Source organism: Chelonoidis abingdonii, chromosome 2 (assembly GCF_003597395.2).
Source record: "Chelonoidis abingdonii isolate Lonesome George chromosome 2, CheloAbing_2.0, whole genome shotgun sequence".
In the NCBI taxonomy this organism is placed as follows: domain Eukaryota; kingdom Metazoa; phylum Chordata; order Testudines; family Testudinidae; genus Chelonoidis; species Chelonoidis abingdonii.
In genome coordinates, this window is record NC_133770.1 from 136886104 (window position 1) to 136906543 (window position 20440).

The 20440-nt window shown below is 40.1% G+C and overlaps 1 protein-coding gene across 4 annotated transcripts in view; it reads right to left on the reverse strand.

Annotated features, from left to right (window-relative positions):
• Positions 1–20440, reverse strand: part of CTNND2 (catenin delta 2) — a 1230307-nt gene that overhangs the window by 994160 nt on the left and 215707 nt on the right. For 3 of the 4 annotated variants that reach the window (XM_075062682.1, XM_075062681.1, XM_075062680.1), the window contains exon 2: positions 11801–11934. The exons of the other annotated variant lie outside the window; for it this stretch is intronic. In XM_075062682.1, the coding sequence (XP_074918783.1) occupies positions 11801–11934 (134 nt within the window). The remainder of the gene's footprint in view (positions 1–11800; positions 11935–20440) is intronic. 4 annotated transcript variants of the gene reach the window in all.

The window sequence follows — 20440 nt, forward strand, 5'->3', positions numbered from 1 at the left end:
ATCATCAAGGGGCCCCACTGGTTGTTTAGCAGGCTTCCTGATTCTGATGTACTTAAAAAACATTTTGTTATTACCTTTGGAGTTTTTGGCTAACTGTTCTTCAAACTCCCCTTTGGCTTTTCTTATTACATTTTTACACTTAATTTGGCAGTGTTTATGCTCCTTTCTATTTACATCACTAGGATTTGACATTCACTTTTTAAAGGAAAATTTTTTTTATCTTTCACTGCTTCTTTTACATGTTTGTTAAGCCACAGTGACTCTTTTTTAGTTCTTTTACTGTGTTTCTTTATTTGGGGTATACATTTAAGTTGGGCCTCTATTATGGTGTCTTTAAAAAGTGCCCATTCAGCTTGCAGAGATTTCACTTTAGTCACTGTACCTTTTAATTTCTGTTTAACTAACCCCCTCATTTTTGCCTAGTTCCCCTTTTTTAAATTAAATGCCACAGTGTTGGGCTGTTGAGATGTTCTTCCCACCACAGGGATGTTAAATGTTATTATATTATGGTCACTGTTTCCAAGCAGTGCTGTTAGAGTTACCTCTTGGACCAGCTCCTGCGCTCCACACAGGACTAAATCGAGAGTTGCATCTCCTCTACAAGCTGCTTCAAGAAGCAGTCATTTAAAGTATCGAGAAATTTTGTCTCTGCATTTCGTCCTGAGGTGACATGTTCCCAGTCAATATGGGGATAATTGAAATCCCCCACTATTATTGAGTTCTTAATTTTGATAGCCTCTTTAATTTCCCTTAGCATTTCATCATCGCTATCACTGTCCTGGTCAGGTGGGCAATAATAGATCCCTAATGTTATATTCTTATTAGAGCATGAAATTATTATCCATAGAGATTCTATGAAACATGTGGATTCACTTAAGATTTTTACTTCATTTGATTCTACATTTTCTTTCACATGGTGCCCCCCGCCCCCACAACCTGTTCTGTCCTTCCAATATATTTTGTACCCCGGAATCAGGACCGGCGCTTCCATTTAGGCGGCCTAGGCAATCGCCTAGGGCGCCAGGATTATTGGTGGGCAGCGTTTTGCCGGAGAGGGCGGCAGACAGCTCCGGTGGACCTACCGCAGTCGTGCCTGCGGAGGGTCCACTGGTGCACAGCTCTGGTGGAGCTGCCGCAGGCATTTCTGCAGACGGTCGGCTGCTTGTGCGGCTCCGGTGGAGCTCCCGCAGGCACGACTGCAGCAGCTTCACCAGAGCTGTGGAGCAGCCGACCCTCCGCAGCCATGACTGTGGCAGCTCCACCAGAGCCGCGAGACCAGCGCGTGGGGCGGCGAAATTGCTGTGCGCCTAGGGCGCTAAAACCCCTAGCGCCGGTCCTGCCTGGAATGACTGTGTCCCATTGATTGTCCTCAGTCCACCAGGTTTCTATTATATCAATATCCTCCTTTATCTCTAGTTCACACATCTTATTATTTAGACTTCTAGCATTTGTGTACAAGCACCTTAAAAACCTGTCACTGTTTATTTGTCTGCCCTTTTCTGATGTGTCCAATTCTTTATGTGAACGTTTCTCATCTGATCTGGCCCTTACATTATCCTCTTCCATCCTCTGCTCCTGATTATAACCTAGAGAATCTCTATCAATAGACTCTCCTCTAAGAGAAGTCTCTGTCCGATCCACATGCTCCTCTGCAGCAGTCAGCTTCCCCCTATCTCCTAGTTTAAAACCAGAATAGGAAGTATTTGTACTACACTTATTCCCTATTAGCTACTTTCTTATTCTGGTTACATAATATTTCATTTTTTTATTCACACATAGCTGTAACAAACAAATCCATGATTTAATTAATACATTATAAGAGCTGAATGCATCTCTTCCCTATTAATTAGCAAAAAGCAATTTATCTTCATGGTAAATAATTCTGTTTATGAGAGCAGTTTTTCTCCAATATATATTTGTTTCCTAAAGTCAGTTTCATACACCTTGATAAAGTCCATCCCTTATCTGATACCTGTCCCTGTCCCTCCAGCATTTGGCAGGTTACATGACTAAAATTTTGCAAGTTGGTTTTCACAATTTTGCCTGTGGCTTGGCAGCAAACACTATGGGCCTTCATTTAGTTCAGTCCACACCACTGACAGTTTTTGTTGAAAATGAAAGCATGCAACAATTTAAATACAGACTGAAAGACCGTGTAGCTCAAGAGACTGTTGATAGCATCTGGAAAGCCTGTTTCAGATTTAAGTTACACTGGTGCAAGTCAGGAGTAATTCTAGTTAAGACAGTGGAGTCATATTTCTGTCAAACCAGAGTCAGATCAGAATCAGACATAGAGCTTCTAGGCAGCTTGACCAAATCTAATCTAGGTTGGTAGTAATAACTAGGCATTACCATCAAACAGCTGTTTCCCAGGGCTTAAGTCAACCAAGTTGGAGAGCTGGGTCCAGTTCTTAGTCCACAACACAAAAACAGCCATACCAGACACTATTTGGTGACTGCACTGATGGACTCAGATCAGGTTTGTAAAAATGCAGGTCATCAACAACCACTTCTGTTGTGATCTTCCTAAGTCATTGTTGAACTATCACCCATATGACCAATAATTGGTGCACAGCAAATCATCCAGGCAATTGTACCATGCAATAGTAGAGAGGACAAGTAAGCATGATTAAAGAGATAATATATCCTGCAATTCACATTGCATTCCTTATAGAATCTGATATATTAAATATTGCTTTTCCTTACCCAAAAATCTTGGTGAAAACACCATTATAGACTCATTAGATAAACACTGGGGCAATGGAAAACTGAAAGACAGAAACCTAAATCCAGAAGGTTATTAGTGATATTAAAGAGATGATATGCCTGGAAAATGGGAAGAGAGGCCTTTTAGAAATCTGAAGTGGGGTGGAGGGAGAAGGGAAACAGAAGTAGTAGCTGGAAGGACAGAGATGAAATTTGTGTAATATGGCTCACATTTTGAAGCAGGGGAAGTAAATTGCAAGCAGGAATTTGCTGTACCCCATCTACAAAATGATATGGATGAGGCAGACTAGTGGAAATGAAAATTATTTCTTGAAAGTACCAAATTAGTAACAAGGAGAGATTTTCCACATGCAAGTTGAGCCATAACAGGAATAACACCTGAACAGCAACTTTCTGCACATGGTACAGAGCAAAATGTCCTTGCACAGTGTCTAAGAAAGCCATAGAAAGGGAACAAATCTAAACCGCAGACTGAACAACTCAAATGGTACAATGTTAGATGAAAAGAGGAGAAATTTTCAAAGTAACAGCAACCATAATGTTATTTGGTATTTAATTCAAAGAGAAACCAGAAAGAAAGAAAAAAAACCTGAGAGATTTAGTATTACAGTTAATTTTATAATAGTAAGAGAATTATAAGTGAGGTAAAACAATGAGAGGGAATATGTACAAAGACAAAATGGAAACTGTCCATAAATACATTATCAAGGTTTCAGTTGTGGCTCCATAGCTGAGTTTTGCACTAAAAGAAGGGATTCCACCTCTTTGTTATGAATGAGAAATGCAGTACATCCCAGCCCAAATTACAGCACAAACTCTGAGTACAGAATGATTTATCTGAACATTTACAAGTGAACGCATTAATTAGTTTAGAAACTAAAATGAAGTAAAAAGCAGACACTAAGAATTTTAGCACCTAGTTGACACCTCTACTGTGACACTTAAAAATTTTCTATATTATTGAAAATTCACTTAACTCTTATGCTTGGGCTCTTTTTTTTTTTTAAGGATTAATAGTCATTTTTTGCCGTTATTCTTCATATTTGAAAGTTCCTGGTCAGCAGAAGCAAAAGAATAATGTTCTACTACCAGAAATTTCAAGAAGAAATATCTTCTTTTCACCATAAAGGGACAAAAAAGTATAATTAAAACCAATTTAATCAAATCTGTAACCAGAAATACTGTATGTTTGGATTAAATTTAAGTTTGACTCCATTTTCTGTGTGTATAACCCTTGGTTTGGGGATAATTACAAACATCCTTGTAATGTATTTTACCCAGTTAGTATGCACGCTCAATCTTACCTCCATTTTAAGATTTTGTTTTTCTTGGAATTATATATAGAAATTAATTTCTATAGAAAAAATAAAATAGGTGTTGCATTTAGCTGTAAATAACTCAGGAATAGGGAAGAACAATGTTGGATGCACAAGAAGTAATCAAAGATATGAAAAAAACACAGGCAGGGAATCCAACACCATCAAGACAGGAAAGTTTCCAGAATGACCTGCAGACAATGCAAAAATGGTAAAGTAATCAAAAATGGGGAATGAAATGAAAACTGCACACCAAGTACAGGGAAAGATAAATAATGTGAAGTATCTTACACTGCATATGTAAAACAAGGCGTCATCATGGGAGTTAGTAGGTTTTCTAAGATATGGAGAAGACTCTAAATTCCCAGAACAGAGAGATATTGAGAAAACATAAAATTAATTGTCTGCTTTAGTGTTCATAATAAAGGTGATTTATTTTCTTCAATATTACTTTTTCCTCCCATGGAAAATGAATGGCATTTCTGACACAAACTGATATCACAGAATTTAATATATTTTCTGAGCAAGGAAAAATAAATATTGAGGCAGCAGAGTTTAAATCAAGAACAGGAGCAAATAAATTAGAGTTGATGAAGACTAGTACCCAGGCTAGCAGATCTTTCCAGTATTAAGGAGAAGGGTGCCTGGAGAGGAGTGCTAAGATGGAAGATGGCAAGTGGTAGCAGTTTGGAGCATCATTCCTCTCTTATACAATTTACCGTTTGTTTTTTAAATGCACCTAGTGTGAATTTCTCAATGGCAATAATGTGGCTACAAGAAGTTATTCTGACTTGGAAAATGTATAAAAGGAACATTAGAGAGACAAGGTGAGTGAGGGAATGTATTTTATTGGATCAACTTCTGATGGTGACAGACAAGCTTTTGAGCTACACAGAGCTCTTTTTCAGGTCAAGGAACATTGTCTCCTACCAAAGACAATTTTTCATCTTGAAGTCTCAAAAGCTCAACAAAGAGACTGGTTCAGCAGAAAATGCACCCCAAATCACAAGAATGAACCTTCAAAAATCCCTTGATTAAATATATGGACCTAATAAATTAACTGATCTCACTACTCGATTCACTCATTAAAACTGAGCTTCAAGACTACAGAATGTGGCAATGAAAGCCACATGACTTGCTTGAATATGAATATTTTTAAGGTAGTCAATTATATTTTGCAAACAGTAGTCTAACTGGATATTTTGTTTGAACAAGGTACCTGATCAGTCTTAGAATGTGGGTCTAGAACATATTACACCATATTGGCTTAAAGGAATTTGATTTTGTAAAAATGAATTGGCTAAATCTATAAATATATGCGTATGAGTAAGTTCACAGAGTGGCAATAGCAATAGTCTGAACATGTGTGGGTTCAAGGAGCAACAAAAAGAAGGCACCAAAATTAATGTCTCAAAATGCCAATACAGCACTGCTAACAAAAACGGATTCATCTCTAGTCTTTCTTTACCAGGTCTTTACAATATAACTTTAAATTAGAACTATGCTAAAGTTCAGTTTCAACCTAATTTTAGCTGAAGTTCTTTTACATGTCTTTGATTAAATAATTTTTAAATACTTATTTTAAACCAAGTACTGTATATAGCAGCGGCATGTGGTACATTCCTCCCTCTTCTTATGGTCATTTTGTTGGAGATCTAATATGGCTGTAAGGGAGGTATTCCCTTTTGGTACCTTCATGCAGCACAGGTCATTTCTGCAAGCCTCTACCTCAATTCATTCCAATAGCGTTCCCCTTCTTAACATCACCACTATCTTTCCCTGTGATGTAACTACCTCCTCTTATTTGCAACCATTGCTGTTCATCTCTTTGGTATCAGAAGCGGTATGTATGGAAGTTATCCCTATAGAGACTACTTGTTTCATTCTCCACTCTTGTAATTTTAAAACTAACATTTATCAAAGCTCATAAAGGCTGTGGTTGCTCCAGGAGAAGAACTACATGAGACCAGCCCAATTTGGTCCATAATGCTAGAATTCTATATTGCAAAACATATAGCAAATGTGCTAATTTATTCCCTTCTCCTCTGAGAATCAAAGAAGAGGACCCTGTTGTAAGAAATTATTTCTCCAAAACTTCTCTATTCCCACAAAACATACATTTTTCATCAGATATCTTGCTAATTTGTAGCTATATTATGAAGGTACAAGCTCAGTTCTCCAAACTTCACATATTTCAGTGAACCCTGCAAGTGAGAGTTATTATATTTGTTACATGTATTAGAAAATGCTTATGGTGTGTGAAATGTAAACTATGGATGAGTCCATTTCCTGTTACAATGTATTACTATCTAAAAATCAATACACTATTTGAAAAAAGACAAAGGAAAGAGGAAGGAGAATCTCTAGCTGACATATTTTAGAAGTATATTGGAAATGGGAGTTATGTAATGAAGGAACAGAAGATAATGGTATACTATACAGAGTGGTGGTAAGAGACAGCTTGGAATGGTATTTATTGATTAAATACAATTAGCATGGATCTGAAGGGAAGCCACGAAAACTTTTAAAAGAAATAATAGCTGTGATGTCAGAGAGGAGGCAAACTATGGATTTATCATAATTTAATCTATTTAGAAACACGCTTTCAAGGGTTTTGATTTGTTTTGAAGAAAAAGCTTAAGACTTTAATAGTAATTCTTGGCTTCTATTCTAAGGCTTCTACAATGATTGTTGTTATATATTCTATATGACTTCAAATTAGACTGGAAGTCTTTCTCGAAGATATGCTTTGGTTGAACCTAAGTTATTGTGTTCAAATCAAGCATAATTGGGTGTGATTCTATGTCCTATGTTATACAAGAGGTCAGATAATAATTTAATGGTCCATCTGGCCTTAACATCCATGAATGCGTAACAATGTGGATTGATAAATGTGTCACTTTGATTCTGAAATCTTAAAATGCAATAAAAAGGAGGGTAAATATTTTACCCACTTCAGACATGGGGAGACTGAGCCACTGTGGCACTTGCCCAACCCACATCACATGGCAGGTCAGTGGAAGAGCCAAAAACAGAAACCAGGCCTCCTCACTCCCAGTGCAGTGTCCTATCCACTGTCACATTCTCATAACCATGTGCTCATTATGTAGTAACACGATCTAATTTACATCCAGTCTAGTTTACATTTTAAATGATTTATTTAATCTGTATTTTAACTATAACTTATTTCTTATAATGCTTTATTATTACCCTACATGTGACCTGCCATTATATCCTAAGGCTAGGCAATTAATCAAGGTATCATGCATGGTTTTCTTCCCCTAAATATCTCGCTTCCTTTAAAATATTTTAGTAATTCTGTAAAGGGAAAATACAATCAACCAAAGTTACTTTAATAACAAATTTAATCAAAAAACATATTTTTATTTTGAAAATATTTAAAAATTTCTATTTAAACACACAGCAAAAGTGTACCAGAAAAGCCTCAATGTTATGCAACTTAATATTTGCAGAAGTTTTCCTCCACATTCTCTTTTCAAGTGGGAGTGGCTTCTGGCATTGCAAAAGAGTCAGGCTGGGCTACCTGAAAATGTGAGGTAGCCACATATATATGGAGACTTCCACGCTGAGAGTCAGCTTCTCCAAGGTTCTCTCCTCATTACCTCTTCCCCTGGTATTACAACTTCTTCAGCAGCCATTGTTACTCCCACCCCTTAACACCATGTACACATTAACACCCTCCCCCAAGCCATCTAGAAAGCATAGAACATGTGCCAATGCTGCATATATTGGTGGTAATTCCAGAGCAGAAATCTGCCACGTCTCCTACTTATTTATATCCACCGCATGATCACTCCTGAAAGCATGAAGTACTGATGTCTCATGTTTGCCTGGGGGATAGCTTTAGCACATTTTTGGAAATTTGTGGTTAAGGGAAGCAGACGTGGGAGTCATGGCTGACTTTGGCATTTTAGTTTCTTTATTTTGCAATTCCTATAAAATATGTTGCTGCTAATTCTTCTCTCCCCTCCTCCCCATACACACACACTCCCGTCTAATATTCATCTCCAATCAAAAACTGGGTTTTATCCACCATTTTATCCAGTGATGACAAATGTAGTGATTTCACCATGAGTCTTATATTTGGTGTGTTTTTTTTTTCTTAAAGCGTGAGCTCAGGTCTTGTGATTCCACGTCAAGCCCAGTTTTCACTTAAAAAAGAAGTATTGTTGCACTCATGTTTCCTGAGAAAAGTTTGAAAACATGAACCCAGAAAGCAAATTAAAAAACAAACAAACAAAACATTTATTATTGTTTAACCTCTTATGACTTTTGAATAATCGGATCTACTGCTAATAGAGTAACCATGTGTTCCAAATGGTCCATCAAACACATTTTCTAGTAATAAATGGTCTCTGCTATAAAATAGCTGGAGAAATCTGGATATCTAATTTATTGTTTTCTTTTCAATAACTGAAATGTGACTTGAAATTAAGAAGTGACAATGCCAAACCAATATTCAGCACAAGATAAAAGCCATGTGAGCACACAGGCTCAGAAGCAATTAATATGAAGATTTTTTTAAAAAAATCTATATTAAACTGAGGATGCTTAAACGAGGTTAACTATTTTCTCAGGCAATGATGAAGCACCTTAGATTGTGTGACAGTATGTACAGTAGAACCTCAGAGTTACGAATACCTCAGGAATGGAGGTTGTTCATAACTCTGAAATATTCATAACTCTGAATAAAATGTTATGGTTCTTTCAAAAGCTTACAACTGAGCAGGGACTTAATACAGCTCTGAAACTTTACTATGCAGAAGAAAAATGCTGCTTTTAACCATCTTAATTTGAATGAAATAAACACAGAAATAGTTTCCTTATCTAGTCAAGTCTTTTTTTTTCTTTACCTTTATTTTTTAGTAGTTTACATTTAACACAGTACTATACTGTATTTGCTGTTTAAAATTTATGCCTACAGACATCCGGTTCCAAATGAGGGTGTGGTTGACCCATCAGTTCGTAATTCTAGTGCTTGTAATTCTGTAGCATCTAGAGCTGGAAAGGACCTCAAGAAGTCATCAAGTCCAGTCCCCTCCACTGCAGCAGGAACTAATAACCCAATAATATGCCTGACAGGTGTTCATTTTTAAAAATCTCCAATAATGGGAATCTATAGCTACCCTTGGAAGTCTATTACAAAGTTTCTCCTAATATCTAACCTAACTTTCTGGTACTGCAGATAAAGCCCATTACTTTTGTCCTACCTTCAGTGGACATGAAGAACAACTGATTACCCTCCTCTTTATAAAAGAGCCCTTAATATATTTGAAAACTTATCAGTCTTCTTTTCTCAAGAACAGAATAATAGAATGATAGAAGATTAGAGTTGGAAGAGACCTCAGGAGACCTCAAAGCAGGACCAACTCTAACTAAATCATCCCAGCCAGGGCGTTGTCAAGCCAGGCCTTAAATCATCCCAGACAGGCCTTTGTCAAGCCCGGCCTCTAACTATGGAGATTCCACCACCTCCCTAGGTAACAGATGCCAGTGCTTCACCACCCTGCTGGTGAAATAGTTTTGCCTAATATACAACCTAGATCTCCCCCACTGCAACTTGAGACCATTGCTCCTTGTTCTGTCATCTGCCACTGCTGAGAACAGCCTAGCTCCATCCTCTTTGGAACCTCCCTTCAAGTAGTTGAAGGCTGCTATCAAATCCCCCCTCATTCTTCTCTTCTGCAGACTAAATAATCCCAGTTCCCTCAGCCTCTCCTCAGCCCCCTAATAATTTTTGTTGTCCTCTGCAGGACCCTCTCTAATTTGTCTGCATCCTTTCTGTATCGGGGGGCCCAAAACTGTATGCAATACTCCAGATGTAACCTCACCAGTGCCAAATACAGGGGAATAATTACTTCCCTTGATCTCCTGACAGTGCTCCTACTAATGCAGCCCAATATGCTGTTAGCCTTCTTGGCAACAAGGGCACACTGTTGACTCATATCATGAGCATTTCCAGATAATGCTGTAATACTGCATGAAAACCCTCATACACATCAAACACATAGGGCAACCATGAATCTCTTTAAAAGTTAATGTAGCATGCCAGAAAGCATTTTTAATTTTTAAGCTATATAAACTACCAATTGTACAACAGTTGTAAAAAAAAGTATTATACAAGTATAGGACAACAGACAATTTCAATTAAATATGCTATATAACTTTTAAGAATCCTCAAAGCTGTCAGTGTTATCTGAATATTTTTGCATTTAAAAAGGATAATTTGTGTTTTTATTGCACATAGAATATCAGGGTTGGAAGGGACCTCAGGAGGTCATCTAGTCCAACTCTGTGCTCCAAGCAGGACCAATCCCCAAACAAATTTTTTGCCCCAGATCCCTAAATGGCCCCCTCAATGATTGAATTCACAACTCTGGGTTTAAGCAGGCCAATACTGAAGCCACTGAGCTATTCCTACCCCCATGCCTTGTCTAACATAACATAACGCAACACAACAGGCACACAGAGTTAAAATCCATACTCCACCACATCCTAAAGCTGTCTTTAATTTAGATAAAAACCAAAATGTAAATTTCAGTTTAAACTTCTTCCCTAGATAGGTTTATTTTGTTTGCAGGGTTTCTCCTTTCAGTATTACTTGCCCCTATTTCCCTCTGACTCACTGAACGGCTCAAACTCTTAATATATTCTTGGGCCAAAGCTAGTCCGGTGAGTCAGCAGAAACAACTCTCTCTCTCTTTCTCGCTTTGCCTCTGCAGGATGCTAGAACCAGATGTCCTGTCAAGAGTATCCTTTTCTATGAAGCCATATGTCACATTAAAATTTGTCAAGGGTCCAAAGTACCAAAACTAGATATTAAAGTGTTTTTTTTTGTTTTGTTTTTTTTTTGGTTGGGGGGAGTGTAGTGGGCGCTACTAATGATCAAAACCATAAGCAGTTTTTAAACTCAGCTGTTTTCAAGACCTGCAGTTATGGCCATCTCCAAAGTTGGAGGCAGAGGGGTTGCAAAGCGAAATATGAACGGTATAGCAGTTTTACATAAATGAATTTCTATGATAAAACTTCCTTTTGCTATACAGATATAGTGAATAATTCTCAGTGAATTACAGTGGAATAAGGATATATATTCAAAATACTTAGTTTTCATTACCTGTGTAGGAACCTCAAAATATACAGAAGACTAAATTGCTTATGTAAACACATCTGAACCTATGTCTCATCAGAATCAGAGTGGAATTTCATGAGATCTGTTCGTCCAAGATTTCTAGCACTTCCTTTTTTGTTTTAACCAAGTAGACAATACCAAAAGAAAAACCTCTTGATATATTTTGGAAATTCTGCTTCTGGTCTCAACCATTTTCATGTGATGCTGGAAACAAGTGAATGTAAACAACTAACAGAATATTTTCAAACAAGTTAAAGTTCCCTTCAATTTTTATGCAAAGCTTTGGAATTAAAGTTACTTTCTTCACAGTGATTCGTATGTCCCTAGCACTTACACTCTGTACTGAAGAAACCTCCACATGTAATGAGAGGAAAGGAAAGGATGGTGTACTTGTAGCAGTCTTATTTACGATCACCATACAATATACTGGGCAGAACGACAAAGAAAACCAACGTCTCCTCAAACCAATGACCACAAAATACTGTTAGGAAACTAAATTGAGGTATTTTTAAAACAAGAAATATTTCTGCTCGTTCATGGCATCAATAATAAGCCTCATAAGCATGTGCGACATAATATGTAATCAAAAGCCACTATACTTGTGTACCTGTTCCTTAACTGAAGCTAGAATAGCAGAGGTTGTCTCTGTTTCAGAACCATCTCCATTGGATGTATTCAGCACAGGACTAAGGGAACTTGTCTTGTCAGAAGATGACGGCTGGTCTGGCACAGGCATAGCTCCTATGATTAAAAAAAATGTTTTGATATTACAAGCCGCATGTGTGTCAGGAACCAAATACATACAACAGTAACCACCCTAATTTCAGAAAAAAAATAAATATTTTGTGTACAGCAGAGCTAATTTGCTTCTGTTAGATAATGTGAACATCCTTCATTTACTATTCTTTAAAACACAAAGATTATTTAAAATTTATCTAAAAAGCAGCCTTGAATTCTTATAATCCAGTTTGCCTCCATATCATTCACAACATTGCAATTGGATCTAATTCAAACTATGTACAGTTGTGGCATTTGTACAGTATTCTAGGGGCTACGTCAAATACAAAATTACAATATCATGGGAGTGATTAATCATGAAATTCCATGCAAGCAGAGGGCCAACAGATGAGAGAAATACAGAATTTCAAGACTTATTGAATTAGGTGCATATTTACTATGAACCTGTTAGTAGTCTAGTATCTTGTCTAACTTCAACAAATCTAAGCAGTGTTTTTGCTGAAGTTTTATCAGCAATATTATTGTAAAACAGTAATAAAAAGTTATTCTGCCCCCTCCCCCCTTTCTTTTTCTGAGTGAGAAGAGTGAGAAAGCCAATGGTTAGAAGTGAAGTCTCTTTCTCCTTTTTTGTTCTATAAAGCTAGGGATAAGGCGCAAGAGCGAAGACATGATTTTGGAGGCTGAGCCATAGTACGAAGGGACATGAAGTGTATAGTCCCCAAGTATATCATATAAATGGTGCAGGTTTCTGTAAAAGTCCATGGGGCTCTAGAAGAAGTGCTCCTGCTACCTTAGTTTTACCTGTGTCACTCCCCTAGAAATTAGCTTCCACATTTTTATAAAGGAAACCTTTAGTTTACAGTTCTTGTAAAGCTGACTTACGTGGTGAGTAAAACCTCACACACCACTTAAATCAGCTTTTATTAGATGAATCCTCTTATATGAGACCAAAAGGTGTGGGGAGCTCAAGTACAGAATAAAGAGTAAATGCACATCAGCGCTACCTAGCACCAACTAAGTGCAATATACTTCAATAGCAGTGATTGAGGAAGTTTTGGATTAAAATGACCAAAATTGTCTAGGCACAGTGTGAATGTGTCTACACACACAGCTAGCCAAAGTAAAGCCCTGAAGTGATGTTTTATAACGTTGGCTCTGAATACTCATTGCCACATGAGAACAAAAACAACTAGGAGTCTGGTGGCACCTTAAAAACTAACAGATTTATTTGGGCATAAGCTTTCTTGGGTAAAAAGCTTCTTCAGATGCATGGAGACCACATGAGGGTGCCCGACTGGCCTGGTTGGACACACCTTTCCAAAACCTTCCTGAAGTTCAAGCCACACTAGCAGAAGGAAGAGGGGAACATACTTCCAGTTGAAAATATAAAGAGGTCACCTCAAAAGTATTGAAAAAACGTGTCACAGATGTTTCTTCCTAATCCTTGGCAGTCAGTGATTGACTTATGCTCTAATTCAGGGGTGGGCAAACTGTGGCCCACGGGACCATCCTGTCCGGTCCCCAAGCTCCTGGCCCAGGAGGCTATCCCCTGGCCCCTCCCCTGCTGTCCCCCCTCCCTGGCAGCCTCAGCTCGCTCACTCGCTCTGCTGCTGGCGCAATGCTCTGGGAGGCAGGGCTGTGAGCTCCTGGGGCAGCACAGCTGCAGAGCCTGGCCTGACCTAGTGCTCTGTGCTGTGTGGTGGCGGCAGTGGCAGGGTGGCCCAGCTCCAGCCAGCCACGTGGCCAGCAACCGGTGCTCCAGGCAGCATGGTAAGGGGGCAGAGAGCAGGGGGGTGGGGTTGGATAGAGGGCAGGGGAGTTCAGGGCGGTGGTCAGGGGGCAGGGGTGTGGATAGGAATTGAGGAGGTCAGGGTGGGATCAGGGGGTTGAATGGGGGCCGGAGTCCCCGGGGGGCAGTCAGGAAGGAGAGAGGGGGTTGGATGGAGGACCAGGGGGCAGGGGTTCCAGGGGCAGTCAGGGGACAGGGAGAAGGGGTTGTTCGATGGGCGGGAGTCCTGGGTGGGGTGGGGGGGCGTCAGGAATGAGAGGAGGGGTTGGATGGGGCGGCACAGGTCGGGGGGCAATCAGGGGACAGGGAGCAGAGTGTGTGCATGGGGCAGGGGTCCCAGAGGGTCTGTCAGGGAACAAGGTGGGTTGTGGTGCAGGAGTCCCAGAGAGGGGGGCAGATAGGAGGTGGGGGCCGGGCAATGACCCGCAACCTAACCAGCCCTCCATACAATTTACGAAATCCAATGCAGCCCTCAAGCCAAAAAGTTTGCCCGCCCCTGCTCTAATTGGTTTATACAGCTTATACATTTTTTCACACTTAATGCAACTACAGGAGTTCTTATTCATATCAATTTTTTCTTTTATTATTGTCTCTCCTATGGCAGGAGTAGGCAATCTATGGCATGCAAGCTGATTTTTAGTGGCACTCACACTGCCAGGGTCCTCCTAGCCACCGGTCCAGGGGGCTCTGCAGTTTAATTTAATTTTAAATGAAGTTTCTTAAACATTTTATATTATATTATTAGTTATATTAGTTATTATATATATTATATAATATTAGATATTAGTTATATATTATAGACTTATAGAAAGAGACCTTCTAAAAACATTAAAATGTATTACTGGCACACAAAACCTTAAATTAGAGTGAATAAATGAAGACTCGGCACACTGCTTCTGAAAGGTTGCTGACCTGTTCTACGGAAATTACTGAGGATGGCAATGTATAGGTCTCATGCCCCATTAGTGTCCTCAATCTATGTCTTTTGAATGAAGGCACAACATGGCCAAGTAGTAATGAGTTTCTCAGCATAATACCATTGTCAAGATGAAGAAACAGAGTTACTTATGAATAGATAGGCCTGGCAGAATTTTATTTTTTAAGTAATTTTGATAAATAATATTGATGTTTATTTTTAAGGGTTTTATATTATCTTAAATTTTGAGAGTTGTGTGAAATTATGGGGAAGTCAAATAATAATTACTTAATGACAGTAGCTATTGAGAGTCAAAAAGTTAAAGCTTTATAACCATTAAAACAAATTGTCAACATCATGTCAAAATATACAAAGTTAGTATCCTTAAATGAAACTCTAATAAACTCTCAAAGAGCATTTCTTTTTTTGCCTATCTTTAAATTTTGATTATTGCTGATGAAAATATTGCCAGTTTGTGTGTACAAGTGAAACTGCTGCGTACTAGAAACTTACTTAGAAACCTATTCCCTCTGAGCCTAAGGATAGGCAGCACAAGGTCACTCATCACAAGAATTCCAAGTTAGATGGAAATTCAGATACCATGCCTCTGTCCCTGCCTGTCATAAGCATATTGTACAAAATCTGCATCAGCATCTGCTATATAGATTTAAAAGGGCCTTTTTAATTTTTCTCATTCAGTGCAACAAATATAGGTTTTCACTGCAACAAGTTACCATATATACTCGTTGATAAGCCGAATATTTTTGGTAAAAAAGTGACGCATCAAAGAGTGAAGGTCGGCTTATAAATGGGTCTAACCCAAAATTTGATTATTTTAAACTCTATCGAATCATTGAATTGAATATCTAATAAAGGGATCGGCAACCTTTGACACATGGTCCGCCGGGGTAAGCACCCTGGCAGGCCAGGCTGGTTTGCTTACCTGCCATGTCCATAGGTTCTGCCGACTGCAGCTTCCACTGGCCACGGTTCGCCGCTCCAGGCCAATGGGGGTGGCGGGAAGCGGCGTCTAGCACATCCCTCAGCCCACGCTGCTTCCCACCACCCCCATTGGCCTGGAGCTGCAAACTGCGGCCAGTGGGAGCCGTGATCGGTTAAACCTGGAGACACAGCAGGTAAACAAACTGGCTCAGCCCGCCAAGGTGCTTACCCTGGCAGGCCGCGTGCCAAAGGTTGCCAATCCCTGATCTAATACATTGTTGTTTTGTTTACCTGGAGCGTCTGCAGGCATGGAGGCCCTCAGCTCCCTGTGGCCGCGGTTAGCAGTTCCCAGCCAATGGGAGCTGCGGGAAGTGGCACCACTTCCCGCAGCTCCCATTGGCTGGGAACAGCAAACCATGGGCACAGGGAGTTAAGGGACTCCATGCCTGCAGATGCTCCAAGTAAACAAAATGTCCCAACCCGCCAGCAGCTTACCCTGACAGGTGAGGAGCCAAAGTTTTCCAACCCCCGAAATATAGGGTCAGCTTATGAAAGGGTCATACAGTTTTTGCTATTTTCACCTATCATTTTGGGGGGTCGGCTTATAAACGAACGGTCTAATGAATGAATACATATGATACATATTTTACAAAGTAACTTCAGCAACTCAACAATGTAATTAGCAGGAATTTATTTAAAAATATTATACTGTCTACAAAACCACATATTACATGTTTGCACACACATACACCATAACCCATCTTTTACTCGTGACTAATTATTTTAAACTAAATTATTAGTCACTTCTTAATAGGAAGCAAGGTCATTTTTTTTTCAGATGTTGCAGTTATTCAATTTAGGTGGGCTAGTGGCTCACATTGTGGAATTCTATTCCAATCTGAGAGAGGCGGTTTTGGATGTAATTTCAAGATTTTGGAGCACAAGATTCCCTACTACTCCCCTTTCTCTCCCTTCTTCTCCTTCTTTTGTCTTTTCCTTTCCCTTGCTGCTATTTAGTTGGTGATTTATTTGGCATTGGTCCTGTTCTATTAACTCATCCTCACTTGCGTTTCTCTCATCCAGTCCCCAATAATACATTTTTAAAAATATGTTTTTAAAAAATCTTTTAAAAAGTGCCAGTAGCATAACAGTTCCCACTATGATCACTATGCTTGTGTGCTATATCCATTTTGTAGCAACCTGCATGAAACCTGGAAGGAGTAACACAAATTGCAGGATGGAAGTGTTTGGAGAAGGCACCAGGAAGCCAATCTGTATGGACATGGTTGGAATGCTTGCTGCAGTTGCAGCATCTCTGTAAATACATCTTTTAATAGTCCAGTTTAGTTTTCACAACATGGAGTCCTCTCCTGTTATTACCCAGCATGTGATACATGAACACATCTTTTCCTTATTTAGATTGCAAACTGTTTGGGGCAGGTATTATCTGGTACTATGCGTTTAACATGCTGTATTACTACACACTGCTAATATTTGCTGTTAGTAAACACCCACACAAATCAATGTAAATTATATCACTCCCTCGCACATCAACCCTCTTAAAAGTGCACTGCTGTCTTTATCCAGGGCAACGTGCACAACATTTATATCCCCCACTGACAGGATACAGAACGGTAATGCTAGTTTCTCAAACACAAGGCTAAAACATCATAGGCAGCTCTATGCTAAGAAAGGAGGCTAGAAGTACAACAGAGTAAAATGCATATTTAAGACTTTCCGGTATCTCTCTCCATTATTGCAGAGCTCTTTCTGCAAAGATTTCAAATGTTTCCAATAATCCTTTTAACAAGAGACAGATACTGAAAGTCTCAGGAATTAACGTACTTGCCCAACTTATTCTTTAAAAGCTAGTAAAATATGAAGAATGTGAATGATAAAGTACAGTGAGAGATGGTCATTAGCTATTACAAGCCATTTTTTTGCTTTTCTTTTGCAGGCATCCATTTACTTTGAGAATCATGTCTCTGATTCTTGTTTAGACTGAACTGAAGTTTTTACTTGTGAAAGACAGGAAATATATTTAGGAGTTGCATGCGAGGGCTTCAAAGACATTTTGTGTTAGACAGAAAGAAACGGGGTGAAACCTGACCCCACTGAAATCAATGGCAAAACTTCCAGTGACTTCAATGGAGCTAGGATTTCAGTTGGTGTTGAAAAGAGCATTTGAATACTGTGGTGATATTGTAAACAACACTGAACCAATATGTTTGCAATTTTTTATGAGAAGCACTCTGAAAATTAAGGCAGGTTAATTTTGCCCCTCTAAAAGCTATATTCAGCTTCAGATCAAAAGATAATCATATTTCTAATTTCAGTATTCTAAATTTGCCAAGCATGATAAAAATGAAATTAGATGACAAACTGATTCATTATTTACTTATTTTATTTTCTGTCTAAAAATTAGGATAATTTGAAATAAGATTATACAATTTAACCTTTTTATAACATTACAGGAAGATACAGTCACAATTTTAAAAGTTTTATAGACCAAGGCCTTCATCATGTAAATCTTATGCTTGTGATCCCAATTGGACTACTCATTGTGTATACATTTAAGCATATGCATAAGTCTTGCTGGGCTAAGGGCCTTAAGCTCTATATCCTATTCAATACGCAAATTATAAGATGGACTTTGAAAACATCTATGTACTAAGGAGAAGGCTACACTTAGCCTGTTTAGTGAACATTAAAAGCATTAAAATCTGGACATGATAAGATAATCAGCTCACCCACTGGTCTGAAATCAGACAGCATGTTTTTTTCAGACCAGTTTTCCAATGCAAAGTACTCCAGAAGTAATAGTGACTTTCTCCTGACTATAAATTCTGTGGCGAATCACAGTTATTTATTTGTATTAAGGGACATGCTACCTTTGTGAACATGCCATATAACAGGAAAAAAAAAGAATTAAAAGAGAAAGTAGGGGGTACATTAGTTCACACCTCCCTACTGTTTTAGGGTACCTGCCCGAAGATAGAGGGAGACTACATGTATCAGTATTTCCACAAAAGTCCTATGGAGGAAGGAAGGTCTAGTGGAATAACCAACAGCCTAGGAGCCAAGAGCTTCACAGTTCTGCTTTCAGCTCTTCCAGTGACTTGTCCCTTCACCTCTCTGCCCCAGCTTCCCTCCCACCACCCATTTCTAAAATAAGAATACTAATCATTCCCCACTCTCTCCAGGGTACCAAACTCTCCTACCTGTTGCTGGGCCTGGAGAACAAAGAGCAGATGCAGCAGAGAGGAGCTGTGACTGCAGAGAGTACATGTAAGGACCCAATACTCTGTGGAACTAATTTGAATGAGGCCCATGGAAGCCTGTATTGCTCATTTGCCTGCTTCACCTACTGTTTGACGTCTATGTACTGCAATCACTTCCTGTTAGCAGCAATTGGTACTGCATCCTGTCATTAAGGTTGCCAACTTTCTAATTGCACAAATCCGAATACACTTGCCCTGCCACCGCCCAAGGCCCTGCTGCTGACCTGCCCATCTCTGAGACCCCATCTCCGAGACCCCATCTCCACTCACTCCAGCTCCCCTCCCTCTGTTACTCACTCTCCCACACTCTCATTCACTTTTAATGGGCTGGTGCGGGAGTGGGTGAGGGCTCCAGCTAGGGGAGCGGTCTCCAGAGGGGGGCCAGAAATGAGAGGTTTAGGATACAGGAGGGGGCTCGGGCAGGGGATTGGGGTGCTGGAGGGAGTGAGGGCTCTGGTTGGGGGTGTGGGGTCTGGGGTAGGGCTGGGGATGAGGGGTTTGGGGTGCAGGAGGAAGCTCCGGACTACAGCCAAGGGGCTTGGAGTGTGGAAGGAGGGTCAGGACTGGGATACAGGGTTGGGGAGCGGGCTCCAGGAGGGGGCAAGGGGTTGGGATGTGGGAGGGGGTTCGGGATGCCAGCTCTGGGAAGGAGTTAGGGTGTGGGAGGGGGTTACGACCTGGAGCAGGAGGTTCGGGGTATGGGCTCCAGCCACGCATCACTTACCTCAGGCAGCTACCGATTGGTGGCGCAGCGTGGCTAAGGCAGGCTCCCTGCCTGCCCTGTCTCCTGGAAGTGGCCAGCATGTCTGGCCCTGAGGCAGTTGCACAGCTGGGCAGCCTTGTGCAGTGTGCATTGGCCGCATCCACAGGCACCTCCCTCACAGTTCCCAGCCAATGGGAGCTGCAAAGCTCGCACTCAGGGCAGAGACAGCACACAGAGCTCCCTGCCCACCTCTGTGCATAGGAGCTGGACATGCTGGCTGCTTCCAGGAGCTGCGTGGAATCAGGGCAGGTAGGGAGCCTGCCTTAGCCCTACTGTGCTACCAACTGTACTTTTAATGGCCTGGTCAGCAGTGCTGATGGAGCCATCAGGGTCCCCTTTAGACCAAGTGTTCTGGTCGAAAACCGAATGCTTGGCAACCCTAACTGTTGTAATGCAGACACACTAAAAATATTTGTAAGGTACATAGGGGCTGGCAGCTGGGACATTGATAGGTTTAAACCCCACCAACCCATAATAGCCACTTGTAGTTATGCTCAGAGAAGTGATGACTGAATAAGATCTTGTTTTAAAGATGCATGCACTGTGTATTCAAAGTCACTGTACACTGACACGCTAGTAACAGCTATAGTCAAGACTGTCCAAGTGTTTTATTTCTAAACTCATTTTGGGGTTGCTTGTAACTTTCTGACTCTTTTGCCATTCAGACTGTGATTTTCCAGGCCTTGTCTCTGCCTCAGGGTGAATTTTTTGGGGGGGAGGTCTGAGCAATGCTATTTTTATTATGTATAGTTTAGTGTGCACCTTAGTTACTGCTTTAATTGGAAAACTTTATGTAAATGAGGCAGTCGTGCATTAAA